Consider the following 16993-nt stretch of genomic DNA (forward strand, 5'->3'; position numbering starts at 1 on the left):
CCGTGGGAGCTGCTGGTCTGGTTTGCTTTTTTTTGTTTTTCTTTTTACCAACAAGGGGTTGACAGCCTCATTTTCCAGCCCGTAATGCGTTTCAAGAACAGGAGGAGCAAGAGTGTCCCGGCCACATTCCATCTCCTAGGTGTCTGGCGGAGGCGTACACACACCGGTGCCGGCCGCTTCCTAACCCTCGCCGGTCCTGCTCCACCGCTCTCGTTCACCTTGGCACTTTGTTTGCGGAGCAGTGCGTTCACACCCGTGACAAAACCTGCTTAACAGCCCGGGGCCATACCCCTCCTAACCACAGGTAGCCCAGGGACAGGGCATTTTGAGAGTTTTGCAGTACACAACCTGTGCAACCGTCCCTGTGGTCCTGGCGGGGTGGACAGATGGCCTCAGAGCTCTGTGGGGCGGTGGGGAAGGTGGGAGGCTGGGCGCCCTCCTACACGCTCAGCCTGGGCAGCTCCCTTTGTCTTTCACTTGAAACAATGTCCCACAGCTGACAACGCAGTGGATCCCACCTCTGCCTCGCACTTCCTGTGTGGCCTTGGGTGGGGTAGTGCTGCTCTACAGCTAGCGAGGGTGGTGTGGCCCCGTTGGTCAGAACCTCAGGGAAGGGGCAGTCCCTTCCAGCCCTGCCGCACAACCCAGGGCAGGCTGTTGGTGTTGCAGCACCTTTTTTTTTTTTTTTTTTTTTTTTTTAAAGTACACTGAGGATTGAACCCAGGGCTTTTGCACTGAGCTACATCCACAGCCTTGATAGGGCCTCACTAAATCGCCCAGGCTGAGCTTGAACTTGCAGCCCTCCTGCCTCAGTCTCCTAAGTACTGGAATTACAGGCTTGGGCCTCTGCACTGTTGCCTCGGGTCTTTGTCCTCGCGGCTGTCTGGTGCTCTGCCGGAGGTCAGGCCACAACCCTGGCTTCTACAACCCTGGCTTCTCCACCCCCTCGGACCAAAAATATGTGTAGAAATTGCCAAAGATCCCAAGGCGACAGCATCGCGCCTGCTGAGAACCGGGGATGTGGGGAGAAAAGCAGCGGGAGCCCGCGCGGGGCGGGCCGGGAGCCGAGGGGCGGGGAGGAACGTGGCCGGCAACAGGGAGACTGCGCCCCTCCCGCGCTCCAAGTCAGTTCTGGCTCGTCCCCGGAGGCCGAGCGCCTGCGTGTGCAGGAGTGTGTGTGTGTGTGTGTGTGTGTGTGTGTGTGTGTGTGTGTGTGTGTGTGAGGGAGGGAGGGAGGAGGAGAGGAGGGAGCGAAGAGGCGGGCAGGGCTGCTCTCGCAGGAGGAGGACAGCTAGGAGACAGGAGAGCCTCCGGCCCCGCTGCGTTTCTGAACACCCCCAAGCTGGCCTGGGCGCCCGGCCCCTCGGGGTCCTTTCCCTTCCTGGCCCGGGACTCGAGGGAGGACGGGGTGTGAAGCCGCCCGCAGGTCCCGCGCCCCTGCCCTAGGCTCCCTCGGTTCCGACTCCCGCCCGGCCCCTGCCTCGGCTCCGATGCTCCGGGCGAGCGTCCCCCGCGGGCACCCGGCCTGGCCCAGGCAAACCCAGCGGCGCCCCGCCGGGGCTCGGAGCTGTCCAAGAGCTGCCTGGGCCTCGGCGTGCAGCCCGCACCCCCGCACCCGACCCGGCTCCTCCGGGTCCCCACCTGTCCTCGTTCTTTCGTCCACCTCGGAGCTCCAACCTCCTCTGCCCCGCCCGAGCCTGTGCCCCAGCTGCACCTCGGCCCGGGGTCCGCTGAGCTCCTGCAGGAGGATGTCTTGTCAGCCCAGCGAGCTCCCCGGCCACCCGCCCTGAAGACGACCTCCTCACACCACGCGGGGTGTGCACCACGCCCTCCAATATTCGCGTTTGTTTGTTTTGAGAAAGGGTCTAAGGCCAGGCTGGCCTGCTGCTCGAGATCCTTCTGCCTCAGCCTCGCAAGGTTACAGGCCTGCACCACCACGCCTGCTCAGAAAGTATTTTTGAGTAAAGAAACACATGAATGATTCGGTTCTACGTCTCACGCGGGGCTCAGGCCAGGAGCAGCCAGAGGGGTGGCGGGAGGGGCGGCCGGTGGGTCCCCGCAGCTGCTAAGTGGCCCCCAGAGTCGAAGGGGGGCGTTCATGCCTTTCCCTGTGATGCTGATGACCGACTGCTCAGGGCTTCGGGGTCCCTTCCTCCCTTCCAGCATGCCTGTAGCTGGCTGTGAGACTGACTGCTGCTCCCCTCGAGGAGGGCACTTCCCAGGTGGAAGCTGATCGCCCGCCGCTGTGGACGCTAGTGGCCCCCGGTTCCCTGAACCCGGGCCCGCAGTGCAGCGCCGGCCAGCAGAGGGCGCCCCAGGCCGCGCGTCCGGGCTCCGCCTGCGTTCTCCCTCGCTGGACCTCAGTCTCCACATCCGCAGGCGGCCGCTCCCCGCCCCGCCGTCACGCGAGGTGGAGCCGCCCGCGATGGGGAAGGCCGAGCCAAGCCACGGCCTCACCCCACTTGGGTTCCTCTCGGGCCGGCGCCAGCACCAGAGCGGAGGCCTTCGTCCTGTCGGAGCCCGCCTGCCACCTCTCAGGCTCCCTGCTTTGCCAAGAGGGTGGGAAACAGAGATGAGGCAACCGAGGGTAGGCCTGAGTCTGCGAAATCGGGGTCGCCCTTCAGAATGAGCCCCGGAGCCGGCGTGGTGGCGCAAGCCTGTGATCCCCGCACTCCGGAGGCTGGGGCTGCAACTTCAAGGCTAGCTCTTTTTTTTTTTTTTGGTTTTTCTCCGGTACCGGGAACCGAACTCACGACCTTGAGCTTGCCAGGCAGGTGCTTTTGCTGCTGAGCTAAATCCCCAGCCCTAAGGCTAGCTCTTGTTAACATACCGAGTTCAAAGTCAGCCTGGAATACGAAGAGAGACCCTGTCTCCAAAACGAAAAACAGCCAGGCTGTGTGGCGCGCACCTGTAATCCCAGCACTCAGGAGGCCGAGGCAGGAGGATCGTTGTGAGTTCAAGACCAGCCTGGGCTACAAAGTGAGTTCAAGACCAGCCTGAACTGCATAGCGAGACCCTGTCTCAAAAAGACGCCCCCCCCGCCCCCCAAAAAGCCAACAACAAAAAGACTAATTCTATTCCCAGCTCCAGAAGAGAAACCCTGACAAATCCAAGCCAACTTGGTGATCTCAGTGTCCCTTGAGAGAGAGAGTGGTTTAGCTTCGCCTGTGTGACCAATCTCTAGCCAGTGAGACCCGGTGGAAGTCGGGGTGGAGCTTTTGAGAGAGTCGCCGCACAAGCAGAGCCGCTCTCCTGTCCTTGGGTTCTGCAGTGTGGGGATGTGTCGGGTGGGAACGCTGCCCCGCGGTGTGACGACGAGGATGGATGCAGTGTTCGCCAGAGTGGGATGGAGGAAAGGAACATAACTGATCTGTATAATCGGGCAACTATAGAGTCCCCCTTCTACCTCTGGAATTCAGTCACGTGAGAGAATAATTATCTCAGGGTTTTCTTTCCTTTTCCCTTTTTCTTTTTCTTTCTTTTTTTCTTTCTGTACTAAGGGTTGAACTCAGGACCTTCACAGTGAACTATGTCCCCAGCTTTTCATTTTGTTACTTTTTAAATTTTGAGATGGGGTCTTCCCAAATCACTAAATCCCTTGAGCTTTTGATCCTCCTGCCTCAGCCTCCCAGAGTGCTGGGATGACAGGCGCGTGCCACCACTTCTGGCTTCTTTCTTTTCTCTTACTTGTAGCCTAAGGCATCCAGCTGATGCTTCCTTTCCATAAGCAGAGCCTCTCACATCTATACCCACATACTGTACACAGGTAGATCCAGAGCTCAGCTGCTCGCCATGAAGGAAGGTGTACCATATCCCACATGCGCACAGTGACACATCCCTAAGACACACGGAAGAGCACACATCTTCCTGCATCCACAAACACGGCTGCATGCGCATCACCTCCCACATGTGCACACAATTTCCACGAATAATTCTACAGACGAGCAGTGCGTGTTTTGCACGCAGAGCCCTGCTTACTGGAGACACCACTAGCAACCAAAATCGACTGCTTCCTGTCAGTCACGCACAGGCAGAGCCGCACACCCTTGGCCGTGTCTCCCCACGGCTTCTGTGTGGGAAACTTGGCCTTCAGTGTGGTGATGTTGGGACTGGACCTGGTGGGACATTTAGGAGGGGCTTCGTGCCAGGCAAGTAGATCAGGGGGTGCTACTCTTTTTTTTGTTTTGTTTTGGTTTTTCTCCGGTACCGGGAACTGAACTCACAACCTTGCGCTTGCCAGGCAGGCGCTTTGCCACTGAGCTAAATCCCCAGCCCTGGGGAGTGCTACTCTTGAATGGGACTAATGTAGTTCTTGTGGTGCTCCTGCTATTATTAATTGTTTTTTTGGTTGAGAATGAGTTGTTTTATTTATTTATTTAGACAGGGCCTTGCTGTATAGTTCAGACTGGTTTGAATTTACTATGTAGCACAGGCTGGCCTTGAACTCACAGTGATCCTCCTGCCTCAGCCTCCTATGTGCTGGGATTACAGGTGTGCTCCACTGTGTCCAGCTGAATGGGCTGGGGTTTTTGGGTTGTTTTTGTCTTTTTGAGACAGGGTCTTGCTATGCAGTTCAGGCTGGCTTTGAACTTTGTAGCCTAGGCTGGTCTTGTAGCCCAGGCTGGTCTTGAACTTGCAAAGATCCTCCTGCCTCAGCCTCCCAAGTGCTGGAATTAGGCATGCACCACCACACCCGGCTGAATGGGCTGGTTTTTTTTGTTTTTTGGGTTTTTTTTGGTCTTTTTGAGACAGGGTCTCACTATGCTGTTCAGGCTGGCCTGAAGCTCCCTTTGTAGCCTAAGCTGGTCTCAAACTCACAACGATCCTGCTGCCTCAGCCTCCCGAGTGCTGGGATTACAGGTGTGCACCACCACGCCCGACCCCCGAATGCACTGTTTTAAGAGAGTGAGGCTAAACTGCCACTCTGCAGATTCCTGTCTTACATGTGCTCTCTCCCTGTCTTATGCACCCTTACCATTAGGCCATTTGTCACAAGGAGGAGTGGGGGGGCTTGCAAAATTGGTGTCATGTTGTATGGACTGCCAGCCTCTAAAATCATGAGCTAAATAAACTTCTTTTTTTTTTTTTGGTTTTTCTCCGGTACCGGGAACCGAACTCACGACCTTGCACTTGCCAGGCAGGTGCTTTTGCCGCTGAGCTAAATCCCCAGCCCCTAAATAAACTTCTTTTTAATGCCTTGCTGGGCATGGTGGTGCACGCCTGTAATCCCAGCACTCGGGAGGCTGAGGTAGGAGGATCCTCTGGAGTTCGAGACCAGCCTGGGCTACAAAGTGAGCTCAAGGCCACGCTGAATTGCATAGTGAGACCCTGTTTCAAGAAGACAAAAAACTAAAACAAAACAAACAAAAAAGAAATGTGAGACAGGGCCGGGGGTAGAGCTCAGCGGCACAGCACCTGCCTGGCAACCTCAGGGTTGTGAGTTTGATTTCTGGTACCAAAAAAAAAAAGAAAGAAAGAAATGTGGGTCGTGGGTGGAAGTATGTGCCGCACAGGCCCAAGAAGCCGACCAGGCAACACAGGAGAGGCGAACCGGAAGAGGACTGGCCTGGGAGCTGCTCCCCGCTCGCTCGGGTGTCCCACGACCTTGGGAGCTCAGTTGCTTCACCTCCGTGAACCTCGATCTTATCTGTCAGGCAGGTTCAATGCGCTCACTCCGGGTGCTCAGATGATCAGATGAGATAACCTATCTCTGGCTGCCTTGTGAACTGCGGGGCGTGGCACAGTCACCTTTTCACCTGGAACAGGAACGCAGATGTGAGGGAAGGACTCCATCCCTACGGAGGCAATTCAGACTCCAGCAGCTCGGGGGAGGGCGCTTAGAGACGGGGCTCGGAGTCCCAGCCTGCAGGTGGGACAGGCAGGGCCCTGACCTCACAGCACTTGAGGTCAAAGACCCGGGCAGCCCAGTCACCTCCGTGGAGCAGCGCGCACCCCAAAGAGCAAAAACCGGGGGCAGCCACTCCTTGGCCTTCTCAGAACATCGGGTCCCTCCCATAATTTAACTGCCTGCTCCCCGCAATTACATTTCTCCTGTTTATGAGCTTATGGGAAAACCTTTCGGCATCTGACTTTGGCCTGAAGTAGTATTTTTTTGAGGTCCTGGGCTGCCTTGGATGTGAGCTGGATGTGAGATTACTTGGATGTTACTAGAACTGCCCTCTGCTCCTCCTCCTCCTCCTCCTTTCCTCTCCACTAGCAGAATTAGACTGCAGATGTGGGGTGGGCAGAGCTATGAAATCCTGGCTGGCACTGGTGTTCCTGCCCACCGTGCTTCTGATGGAAACTTCTGTGTCCCTGGACGAGGCACCTTGAAGGTCCTGTACTACCCGGGCTTCTGGCGTTGTAGATCAAGACACCCCACCACCTCAGCCACCACCTCAGTCCACCTAGAGGAGGGGTGCATGTCCCTAACTCAGCCAATTGGACTTTCTCTCCTATCTTTTTTTTTTTTTTCTTCCTGGTACTAAGCTACATCCCTAGCCCATTTTATTTTGTATTTTGAAGCAGAGTCTCACTAGGTCACTCAGGTTGGGCTCAAACTTGCAATCCTACTGCTTCAGCCTCCTACAGTGCTAGATTAGAGGCCTGTGCCACCATCCCTGGCTTCTCCTGATTTAATTACTTTCGTTTTTGATGCAGGGTCTCACTATATAGTTGAGGCTGACATTGAACTCATGGTGATGCCCCTGCCTCAGCCTCCCAAATGCTGGGATCACAGTGTGTGTCACCGCTTCCGGCTAGCACCATACTTGGAATTTTGATCTTTCCCTGAACTACTGACACACAGTCACACTCAGTGTGCCTTCCGGTGTTTGGGCCATAAACGTCCAGTGGAAGAAACTTCAGCTTACCTACCCACCTCGAATGGTACAAGTCGTATAACATGTGGACAATGCTTTTGCTTGTTTCCCCCGTATTGTGGTGCTTATTTACGAATGCCGTTTGTCTTCTGCCCAGTAGCTGGGGGACTGGTTGAGTAAGTTGCGCTCAATCTATGCACTGCGTTAGCATACTGGCATCAAAAGAGACAGCTGGGGCTGGGAGGCGGGCACGGGGCGGCAGTGACGGGGAAGAGCTGGTAAAAATGCGAAGTTCATTTCACACCAGTTGCTCTAGGGAATGGGAGTTGGCCGCACCAATGATAGGAAGAAGCACTGGGCTGTTCCGGAGCCCTGCAGGAGGATAAATGGTGCCCGCTCCCGCTGTGGCATTTCTCCTGGCTGCAGTTAGCACTCCCGAGGTGGGAGGGGGAAGGACTGATGCCCTCTTTTCTTTCCTAAGGATGGGGAGGAGGCTGGGAAGCCATTGTGACCTACGGAAGTGGAGGGTCGCAGACCGGAAGTGAAGCATCCCCTGGCGGGGAGAACGGAAGTGAAGCGCAGAGGAGGGAGCGGATGGGGCGACCGGGCGCATGCGCTGGCGGCCGGAAGCGTCATCCAATGGGGTGGGGGCTGCCTTTCCTTCTGCTGTGTGTTTTCATTCCCTAACACATCGCCCCGGCTAAGTAAATACGTACTAAACGGATGCACTGATGCATACATGACTGACAGATATCACTGTAATGTAAAGACCAGCAGCCTGCTTTTCATCAGAGAGCTAGCAAGTGCCACCGAGATGCCAGGTGTCAAATTCTTGGCATAGCCTCTGGCACTTCTGGGTTTTGTTCAGTACCAAAGGAGCATTCAGTCTCCAAGAGCCTGATCAGTATGCAGGCCACAGGCAAATCAATTCGTGGCTTTTAGTCAGAGGACGGAGGTACAAACCTGGAGCCACACTGCTCCTCTAACCACCTGGGTCTGGTACTTTTGAGCGTCTGTTTCTTCATCTGCATAGTGTGGAAAATATCAGGACCAGTGCAGTAGACTGCTTGGGAGAACAGGACGGTGACTGATGTGAACCCAGGTCTTGGGCACTCCAGTTGTATGATAGTTTTGTTTGCTTGGAGATCGAACTCAGACTTTGTTGGGGGAGGGGGAAAAAAGACCTTGGAATGCTAGGCAAGTTCTCTACCACGGCGTTACACCCCCAGCTCTGTGACAGATCTTGGTGCCTAGCATTCTCCACCAGCTGGGATAGAGAAGTCCAGGGGAGCTTCAGGGTAAAAGAACACTTTGTACATGTTAAATTTTTGGACCTGTGAGGTTGGCAGTTGAATACAGTGGTATTTTAGTTCACAAACTTAAATTAATTCTTTCCACTATGTCCAGAGGAGAGATCTGAACAGAGAGACAGAAAAAGAAATTGGGCCAGGCGTGGTGGTGCACGCCTGTAATCCCAGCACTCGGGAGGCTGAGGCAGGAGGATCGCTGTGAGTTCGAGACCAGCCTGGGCTACAGAGTGAGCTCAAGGCCTGCCTGAACTGCATAGTGAGACCTTGTCTCAAAAAAAAAAAAAAAAAAAAAAAAAGAAATTGTGACTCATCAACATTGGATGGTATTTATTTATTTGTGTTTTTGAGACAGGGTCTCACTATGCAGTTCAGTCTGGCCTTGAGCTCACTTTGGAGCCCAGGCTGGCCTCGAACTCACAACGATCCTCCTGCCTCAGCCTCCCAAGTGCTGGGATTACTGGGTGCGTCACCATGCCTGGCCTTAGCTCTGGGCTACATGAGATCGCGAAGAGGATAGTGCTAAGAGAACAAAAAGGAAGTCTAAGCCTGGGGCGTCTGACGCTTGCAGCTGAGGGAGACGCTTTTCCCTGGGCAGCTGGGGACCAGCCCAGCCAGCCGCCCAGTGCTCGCTTGATGCTCATTTAATATTAGCATCACCCTTTCAGGCTGGTCCAGCAACTTTGCACGTGAGGAAAGACATGTAAAACACTGAGGAGAGTGAGATACAGGAAGATAAATAACTTGCACAAGTCCACCCAGCCAGCGCGTGGCGGAACTGGGACCCAAACGCAGGCGGCCTGGACCCGGTTTCCATCCGGGACTGGCAGGGGACTTCCCAAGGACAGGCTGCATTTCTCAGCCTTTGACTTTTTCATTCTTTAGGGCGGTGGTGGTGGTGGTGGTGCTGCTGCTGCTGCTTCTGCTGCTGGGGATCACACCAGGACTTTATGCCTGCTGGGCAAGTGCTCTGCCGAGTCCCCAGCTGAGAGCAGAACTAGGGCAACATTGTGCAGTAAATTCCCCTCAGAATGGAGGCATTTTAGAATCAGCCCCATGACCGTTTCAGATTTTGGCTGAGGAGGAGGAGGAGGAGGACATGGGAGTAGAGGGAGGAATCAGCAGCTTGTGGATCTCCGGGCTCCAGGCGCAGCATTCACAATGGCGTCCCTGGGATGGGGGGGTAGGAGGCTCAGGGCCCTCCGCTGCCGGCGACTCAAGGCCCGTGTCCCCACCCTGCTCTGTGTATTACCTTCCGGAGAACAGTCCCGTTTGAGGCAGGATCCAGAGTCCAGCGGGGGGAAGCTGGGGTGCCCAGAGAGATAGCCTTGGGACGCTGCTTATCTCCAGTTGGGTAGAGTCGCTCTATCGTTTCATTGGCCCATAAAACCTTGCTGCGATAGGAGGAAGCGTGAGTTCACTCACCCCTCCGGGGAGGTTGTCAGTGGGCGCCTGAGCGAGCTGGGGAGCCCAGCTGGAGAGAGAGAGTTGTAAGGCGTGAGTAGACAGGGCAGCAGGTTGTGCGCACACGCGGACTCCTGAGGGGGAGAGGAAGAGGCTGAGTCAGGTGTCACTCCCGCACTCCGCCACTCTCACCCTGTCCTGGACACTGCCCTTGAACAAGGAGGGTAGGAGGAATGGGAAAGGGGGGCTAATGAGGCTGGAGCTTCCTGTCAGCTTCCTGTGAGTGTGCGTTCCCTGGTGCTATTGCTCCAGACCATTTGCTTCTTGGGAACAGTAACTGCACCCATTCCACAAAGTTGGTCTGAAGAGTACATGAGGAAAGACATGTAAAACACTGAGCAGAATCTAATGCATAGTAGACACCAGGCACTTGGCAGTTAGGACTGTCACGGTTGTTTCACCCTTCACATAAGTGAGGGGAAATTCGAACTTGGCTCTGGGCAAGTATGTCAGCCAACGTAGTCTTCCTGAAAGGCAAGAAAGTAATAATAATAAAAAAGAAAGTAATAGAAAAATTTTAAATAGAAAAATCCTTTGATGAGGCAGTAGTTGGTGCATGTCTGGAATCCCAGCATTCAGGGAGGCTGAGGCAGGAGGATGGCAAATTGGAGCCCAACCTGGACAATTTAGTGAGACTCTTTCTCAAAATGAAAAATAAAAAGGGTTGGAGATGGAGCTTGATGCAAAGACCCTGGATACAATTCCCAATACTGAAAAAAAATCATTTGTTCCAGGAATTTCATCTCCAGGAATTCAGCCTTAGCAAATAACTTTAGTAAATAATCTGACATGTACATTCCGGGTGTGAACAAGAGTACTTACATCAGAGTTATTTATAATAGAAAAAAAGATTGGGAACTACTTAAAGATCCAGACATAGTTAAGGAAATTATGAATCATAGATACAACAGAATACTCTGGAGCTCTTTATTTATTTTTTGCAGTACTGGGAATTGAATCAAGGCCTTGCACATATGGGGCAAGGGCTCTACCACTAAGCTACACACCCAGCCCCTAGAGTGACTTAGAAGGTTATGATGTACCTTTATAGAGTTATACAAACATATACCTATATTATTACATCAAATGGGGTGGAACAGAACAATATGATTTTTCTCTCTCTCCTTCTCTAGTGGGTTTTTTGTGTTGTTTTTTTTTTTGTTTTTTTTTTGTCTTTTTGAGACAGGGTCTCGCTCTGCAGTTCAGGCTGGCCTTGAACTCACTTTGTAGCCCAGGCGGCCTCGAACTTGTTTTTTTGTTTTTTTTTCCAGTACCGGGAATTGAACTCACGACCTTGCGCTTGCCAGGCAGGCGCTGTGCCACTGAGCTAAATCCCCAGCCCCCTTGGCCTCGAACTTGCAATGATCCTCCTGCCTCAGCCTCCCCGAGTACTGGGATTGCAGGCATGTGCCACCATGCCCGGCTCCTTTCTGGTGTTTTGTTTTTTGTTTTTTTTGTCTTTTTGAGACAGGGTCTTGCTATGCAATTCAGGCTGGCTTTGAACTCACTTTGTAGCCCAGGCTGGTCTCGAACTCACAGTGATCCTTCTGCCTCAGCCTCCTGAGTGCTGGGATTGCAGGAGCGTGCCACCACGCTCGGCTACTTTCAGCCTTGTGCTGCCCCGTCTGTGTGAGCACAAAGCAAGCCCCAGGTGGAGCAGCTAGAGTATGGCCCTTGAGGTGGTTCTGGGAGACAGAACTGGAACCGGAAGTCCCTAGCCTCTTCCAGCAAGAAGCTTGAACAAAGTGACGGTCCAAGTTCCCGGCCCAGCGCCCGGGGCTTGGTACTTGGCAGTCTTTAGAGTACTTTTCCCTCCAAGTGCCCACTGTAGTTCCTGGGGCTGCTGCTTTGGTCTGGTTGTATGATCTCCATCCTTCAAAAGTCTGCTGTCCTGCAACGGCTGTGGGCTGCGGCCGAGCTTGTTGCTTTCTGTCATTGCCTTCCCGCCTCTCCCATGTAGTACCGCTCATCCCAGAACACATCTCACTTTGTTCTCAGCTTCCTCCCACCTCCCCGTCTCCCTGCTCATCCAGAGCCCACTGGTCTTTCAGACCCATGTAAAATGCTGCCTGCTCCCCAGATGTGCACGAGGCCCTCGCCAGACACCCGACCCCTTCCCTGGGCCTCAGGCCGCACCTCGTTTCTCGGGGGGGACACAGCACCCTGCTCACACCTTCTGCTGCGTGCGCCTTGCTCCTGCACGGGGCTGGGAGCTCTTCTGGGAAAAGCACATGTCTCACTCATCTGAGTTTGCGCAGAGCTGGGCCACAGGCCCAGGTGCCCGATGCCGTGGGATGAAGGAGAGAATGGGACAACGAGGGGACAGAGACAGGGCAGGCCGTGGGTGGGTGAAGGGCGGGACAGGCAGAGGGGTGAATGACTCCCCAAGCCCTAGGGCTGCTCACCCCTGACCTTGCCGGCAATGGGATTACCCTGAGATTTTCCCAGGTGAACGACCTCAGGGCTCTGCCCACATCGTAAAACAGCAACGCTTCCTCTTTGGGGCAGGAAGGAGAGTGGGGTGATTTTGGGGCTGAGCCTCAGCTGCGGGGAGAGTTTATAAGCGGGGCCTCTGGGCCCCTCAGCATCAGCCTCTTCCTCAGCCTCTTGGTCCTCTTGCGGCTCTCTGGCTCCAGCTGTCCCTGCAGCATGGCCTTCAACGGCAAATACCAGGTGGAGAGCGAGAAGAACTTTGACGAGTTCGTGAAGCGCCTCGGTGAGTGAGCTCTTGGTCACCCCTGGGCCAGGAAGCCAGGCCTTTCGGGTGGGGCAGGGCAGGACGGACTTCATTTGTTCATTCATTCATTCATCCGTGTATTCATCCATTCACATATTTGTTGGCCAACTATCGCATCTTTTTTTGTTGTTGTCTTTTTTTTTTTCTTCCGGTACCGGGAATTGAACTCACAACCTTGCACTTGCCAGGCAGGTGCTGTGCCACTGAGCTAAATCCCCAGCCCCTTGGTTGTTTGTGTTTTTGGAGACAGGGTTTCGTTATACAGTTCAGGCTGGCCTCAAACTCAAGGCAATCCTGATCCTCCTGCCTCAGCCTCTTGAGTGCTGGGATTACAGACGTGTGCCACCATGCTCAGCTTCTCCTATTTTGTTTGAAGGTGATAAGTGTCGTAAGACAGTCTTTGCCTTTTAAATGTTTAACAGGATATTGCTAGCATCTCCACTTTACTAGTGAAGAATTTGAGGCCAGGGAGAACAGAGTAATCAGTCCAAGTCACACAGGCGCCAGGCATGGTGGCATACATCTGTAATCCCAGCACTCAGGAGGCTGAGACAGGAGGATTGCAATGAGTTCAAGGCCAGCCTAAGCTACATAGTGAGACCCTGTGTCAAAAAACAAAACAAAACAAAAAAAAAACCTGGAAGACTCAGAGGATAGCTATGGGCGACCTGCGCCCGCCCACTCTGTGGTCCTGACAGCAGAGTCCTCTCAGCCCAGGCCTGGGGAGGCCGGAGCCCTTCTGTGTCACTGATTGGCAGCTGCCCGAGGAGGGGTCACGGTCTGCTGAGCTGTTGTGGGACAGGAAGTGACCCTACCTCAGTCCTCGATCAGATCCCGACGTACCGGAAAGCCCCTTCCCCCATCTGGGCCTTTGTTTTCTTATCTGTAAGACAGAAGCATTATATAGCTCAGTGGCACAGCATTCAATTCCCAGTACAAAAAAAAAAAGACAGAAGTATCAGAAGACATTTTTTTTTTTTTCCTGGTCCTGCAGATCATACTGAACTACATCCTGAGCCCTTTGGATTTTATTTTGAGACAGGGTCTCACTAAGTCACCTCAAACTTGTGATCCTCCTGCCTCAGCCTCCCAGAGTGCTGGGATTACAGCTGTCCACCACCATGCTAGGTTTAGAAGACATAGTCTTTTTTTTTTTTTTTTTTTTTTTTGGTTTTTCTCCGGTACCGGGAACCGAACTCATGACCTTGCGCTTGCCAGGCAGGCACTTTTGCCGCTGAGCTAAATCCCCAGCCCCTAGAAGACATAGTCTTGAAGATCCCATTCAGTGTAGGAAGTCTGTGTGCCATTTATATATGTTACTACCAGAGGACTGGCCATGCTGAACTGACAGGCACCACTTACATGCTGGGTGCTTTACCAGACACAATCATGTTGCACTTAATCCTTGCAACAGCCCCATGAAGGGGTCCTATTATTCCCATCTTGTGGATGGAAACACTGAGGCACAGGCAGCCGGTGACTCTCCCATGCCACATGCCTGAGGTGCACCTGGGATGAGAAGGTCTGTGCCATCTGTCCCAGGCACTGTGCTATAACCAACCGTCAGGCCGGCCTCCCCTGGGCAGGAAAGGTGCCTTTCTCCAAATCACATGGTGACAAGTTCTTACATGGTCCTTCTGCTTTTCACGGAGTGCAGGTCTCTCTAGTGACGTGATTGAAAAGGGTCGCAACGCCAAGATCGTCACGGAGATACAGCAGAACGGGCAGGACTTCACCTGGGTGCAGTCCCTCTCGGGGAGCCACATCAATACCAACAAGTTCACCATCGGCAAAGAGAGCGACCTGGTGTCCTTCGGGGGCAAGAACTTCAAGGTAAGAGGCCCCTGGCCACCCTCCTCCCTTCCCCTCTCCTGTCCCTCCTGCACTTCCGGGCAGAGCCGCTGCTCCCCAAGCTGACCACTCTGTGGTCCCCAGCCACGCTGAGCGCTCTAAGTGCTTTGCCACTGACCACTCAGGCTTTTAATGGTTCCCGTCTGCAATAGACACCACAGTGACCGTGAAATAGCTGGTACTGCTGAGCACTTAACAGCATAAAATGAAAAAAAAAATAAAAAAAGAAGATAAGCAAAACAAAACAAAATAACATAACAGACCCTTCGCAGATGGCTGACACACCTTTGAAGTCATTGCAAGTACTCGCCCCACTTTACTGACAGGGTGGGGGAGCCAAGCCATGGGATTAAATCGCTGGCCCCCTCAAGCATCTAGGCAGGTTCCTAGCGGGGATTCTTGGACCGCTGGCATTCCTGGCTCCCTGAGACGCTGGAATTCCTGGCTCCCTGAGCCACTGGTGTTCCTGGCTCCCGGAGGCGCTGGCCTGCACTTGGAAGACCTGGCAGCACAGGTCGAATGCTGTGTTTCCCTCCCAGGCCACCGTGAATATGGAAGGCGGGAAGGTAGTGATCGAGTTCCCCAACTATCGCCACACCTCGGAGATCGTGGGTGACAAGCTGGTGGAGGTGAGCGTCCTGCTGGGCTCTGGGACAGTCAGCCTCTTCTGCCTCAGCTTAGCCCCCTGGAGGTGGGCCTGGGGCGGCCAGCACTGTCCTCGCACCAGGATGCACTTGACCCCCTTTGATTTCACATTCGGTGGGTTCCGGTAGATGTGGACACTGAGGCAGAAGGCGGCTGAGTGACCCACGGGGGGTGCAGAGCTGCGTCGACACAGCTGGGACCCACGCGAGGCGGTCTGACTCTGGTGCACAGCTCGGCCACCGCAAGGCTGCAAGCTGGGGCCCTGTGAGGCTTTCTCAGGGTGGAGAGGAAGGTGGTCTGGTGTGGTCTGGGAGGGCCCCCATGGCAGCCACTGCACCCCGCCATTTCCCTGAGCCTTCAGTCCCTTCCTCCTGGGCCTTGTGATTTTTCTTTTTTGTGTGTGATTTTTCAAAATAAGCTGGAAATTTGTGTTTCTCCATGAAACCTCTGCATGATCAAAAGTTGGCAACTACTTAAATGCTTTTTTAAACCGCTGGGTCCAACACATACCCTGGAGAAGCAGCCACGACCACACTCGGGCCGCGTAAACGTTTGTTTCTTCTCTGTCTCCTCCTCTCGGGTCTCCAGAGCCGTCCCCAGGTGGAGGGGATGGGTGTGAGCTCGAAAAGGAGAAGAACCTTGTTCCCTGCTGAGCCTGTACCTGGGCCAGGTCTGGGGCGGCGCAGTCTGGAAGGAGCCCTCCTTCCTCACCTCTTCCTGGGGAAGGCAGGGTGGCCCCTTCTTTACCATCCCCTTCTTACAGCACCGGGCACTGAACCCAGAAGTGCTGAGCTACAGCCCTGGCCCCCTTCTGAACAAAGACCCCTTAAGTTGTTACCTCCTCCTGTTGCTGTGTCTCAGAGACAGTGTGCAACTTGCCCAAGGCCACACAGCTAGAACGTGGGGAGGTAGACGTCATCCCCCAAGTTCTAGGCTGGGCTCTCTGCCTGTTCTCCCAGACTACTGGGTCTTTTTCCTTCTTCTTCATTTTTTTAATTTGTTAAAGAATTAAAAAAAAAATAGATGTACTGTGTTGAAACAAGTCTAAAATGAACGAAAGTGAGTATCTTCCTTCACAGGGTGAAAACTGGCCTCCTGGGGCATCAGGAACGCCCTGGATGTACCTTTTTTTTTTAATCTTTTTGAGACAGGGTCTCGCTATGCAGTTCAGGCTGGCCTTGAGCTCACTTTGTAGCCCAGGCTGGTCTCTAACTCGCAATGATCCTCCTGTCTCAGCCTCCCGAGTACTGGGATTACAGGCGTACGCCACCAGGCCCAGCTCAAGGAATGATTTTTTTCTTTCTTTTGGTCCTGGGAATCGAACTCGGGACCTTGCGCTTGCCAGGCAGGCGCTTGTGCCGCTGAGCTATATCCTTGGCCCTGGATGTACTTTTATGTGAGCTGTCAGCCCATGGGTGCTGGCTCCCAGGAGCTCAGTTTCCCAGCCTGTGAGGATGCAGGAACAGCCCCGGACGAGAGGGCCAGAGGCGGGCTTGTGGGAACTGGAGAAATGATCTTCACAAGAGAACAAGCCCTCAGCTTCCTCCTCTGTCCCGCTGGGTGGGCAGCCTCCTAGGCTGCTGAGCCTTCAATATGTGAATGGAGGGAGGCTCCCAGCATGGGTGACGTGGACCAGGAGGTGGACGGAAGTGTAGTGTGCCAGAGCCACACCGTCCCCAGGTGGAGGGGGACGCTCTCCCACGTGGAGGCTGCCCTGTGGCTTCCGTGACCCCTGGGAACCACTGGGTCTCCCTCCATGGTCCCCCCTACAGAGTGTGGCACTGACCCCTTCTGTCCCGGCTGCTTCTTTCAGATCTCCACCGTCGGAGACGTGACCTATGAGCGCGTGAGCAAGAGGCTGGCCTGAGCGAAAAGGCTGGGCTCCGCGGGTGTGCAGAGCCACCAATAAAACTGACCTGAGCAGACCCCTCTCTTCGGCTGTTCTCTGCTGTCTGGGGGTGGGGGTCGGAAAGCCTCCGAGGTAGCCTGCACAGGTCACGTGGGCTTCCCATGGCCCCGCAGTCCCTGGGGGATATGGACTGCAGGGCTCCTGACTCTGGGACAGGCCACAGGGTGGCACGGGAGCCGGTGGCACCTTTCTGTGGACCCCTAGCCCCTTTAAAGAGGTTAGGGCTGCTTGAAGACTCCCCTAAAGAGAAGCAGCCTCC

At 54.4% G+C, this 16993-nt stretch overlaps 1 protein-coding gene across 2 annotated transcripts; it reads left to right on the forward strand.

Annotated features, from left to right (window-relative positions):
* The first annotated feature begins 8010 nt into the window (after positions 1–8010).
* Fabp6 (fatty acid binding protein 6, ileal) lies at positions 8011–16750 on the forward strand. Of its 2 annotated transcripts, none has more exons than XM_005376256.1 (5): positions 8011–8119; positions 12229–12308; positions 13987–14162; positions 14720–14809; positions 16639–16750. In XM_005376256.1, the coding sequence occupies exons 2-5, from the start codon at positions 12242–12244 to the stop codon at positions 16690–16692; spliced, it is 387 nt and encodes a 128-aa protein (XP_005376313.1). In that variant the 5' UTR covers positions 8011–8119; positions 12229–12241; the 3' UTR covers positions 16693–16750. The 2 variants fall into 2 exon arrangements, with proteins under 2 accessions (XP_005376313.1, XP_005376314.1); XM_005376257.2 differs by having other exon boundaries at positions 8012–8119; positions 12196–12308.
* Positions 16751–16993: the final 243 nt, after the last annotated feature.

This window comes from Chinchilla lanigera, unplaced genomic scaffold (genome assembly GCF_000276665.1).
Source record: "Chinchilla lanigera isolate Chin_1 unplaced genomic scaffold, ChiLan1.0 scaffold00007, whole genome shotgun sequence".
NCBI classification, from domain to species: Eukaryota; Metazoa; Chordata; class Mammalia; order Rodentia; family Chinchillidae; genus Chinchilla; species Chinchilla lanigera.

Excerpts from the sequence above, each read along its gene's own strand:
- Fabp6 (XM_005376256.1), top strand. The coding sequence starts at position 12,242 with ATGGCCTTCAACGGCAAATACCAGGTGGAGAGCGAGAAGAACTTTGAC. Across the intron at positions 14,163-14,719 it reads TCGGGGGCAAGAACTTCAAG|GCCACCGTGAATATGGAAGG; the intron begins GTAAGAGGCCCC and ends TTTCCCTCCCAG. Across the intron at positions 14,810-16,638 it reads TGGGTGACAAGCTGGTGGAG|ATCTCCACCGTCGGAGACGT; the intron begins GTGAGCGTCCTG and ends TGCTTCTTTCAG.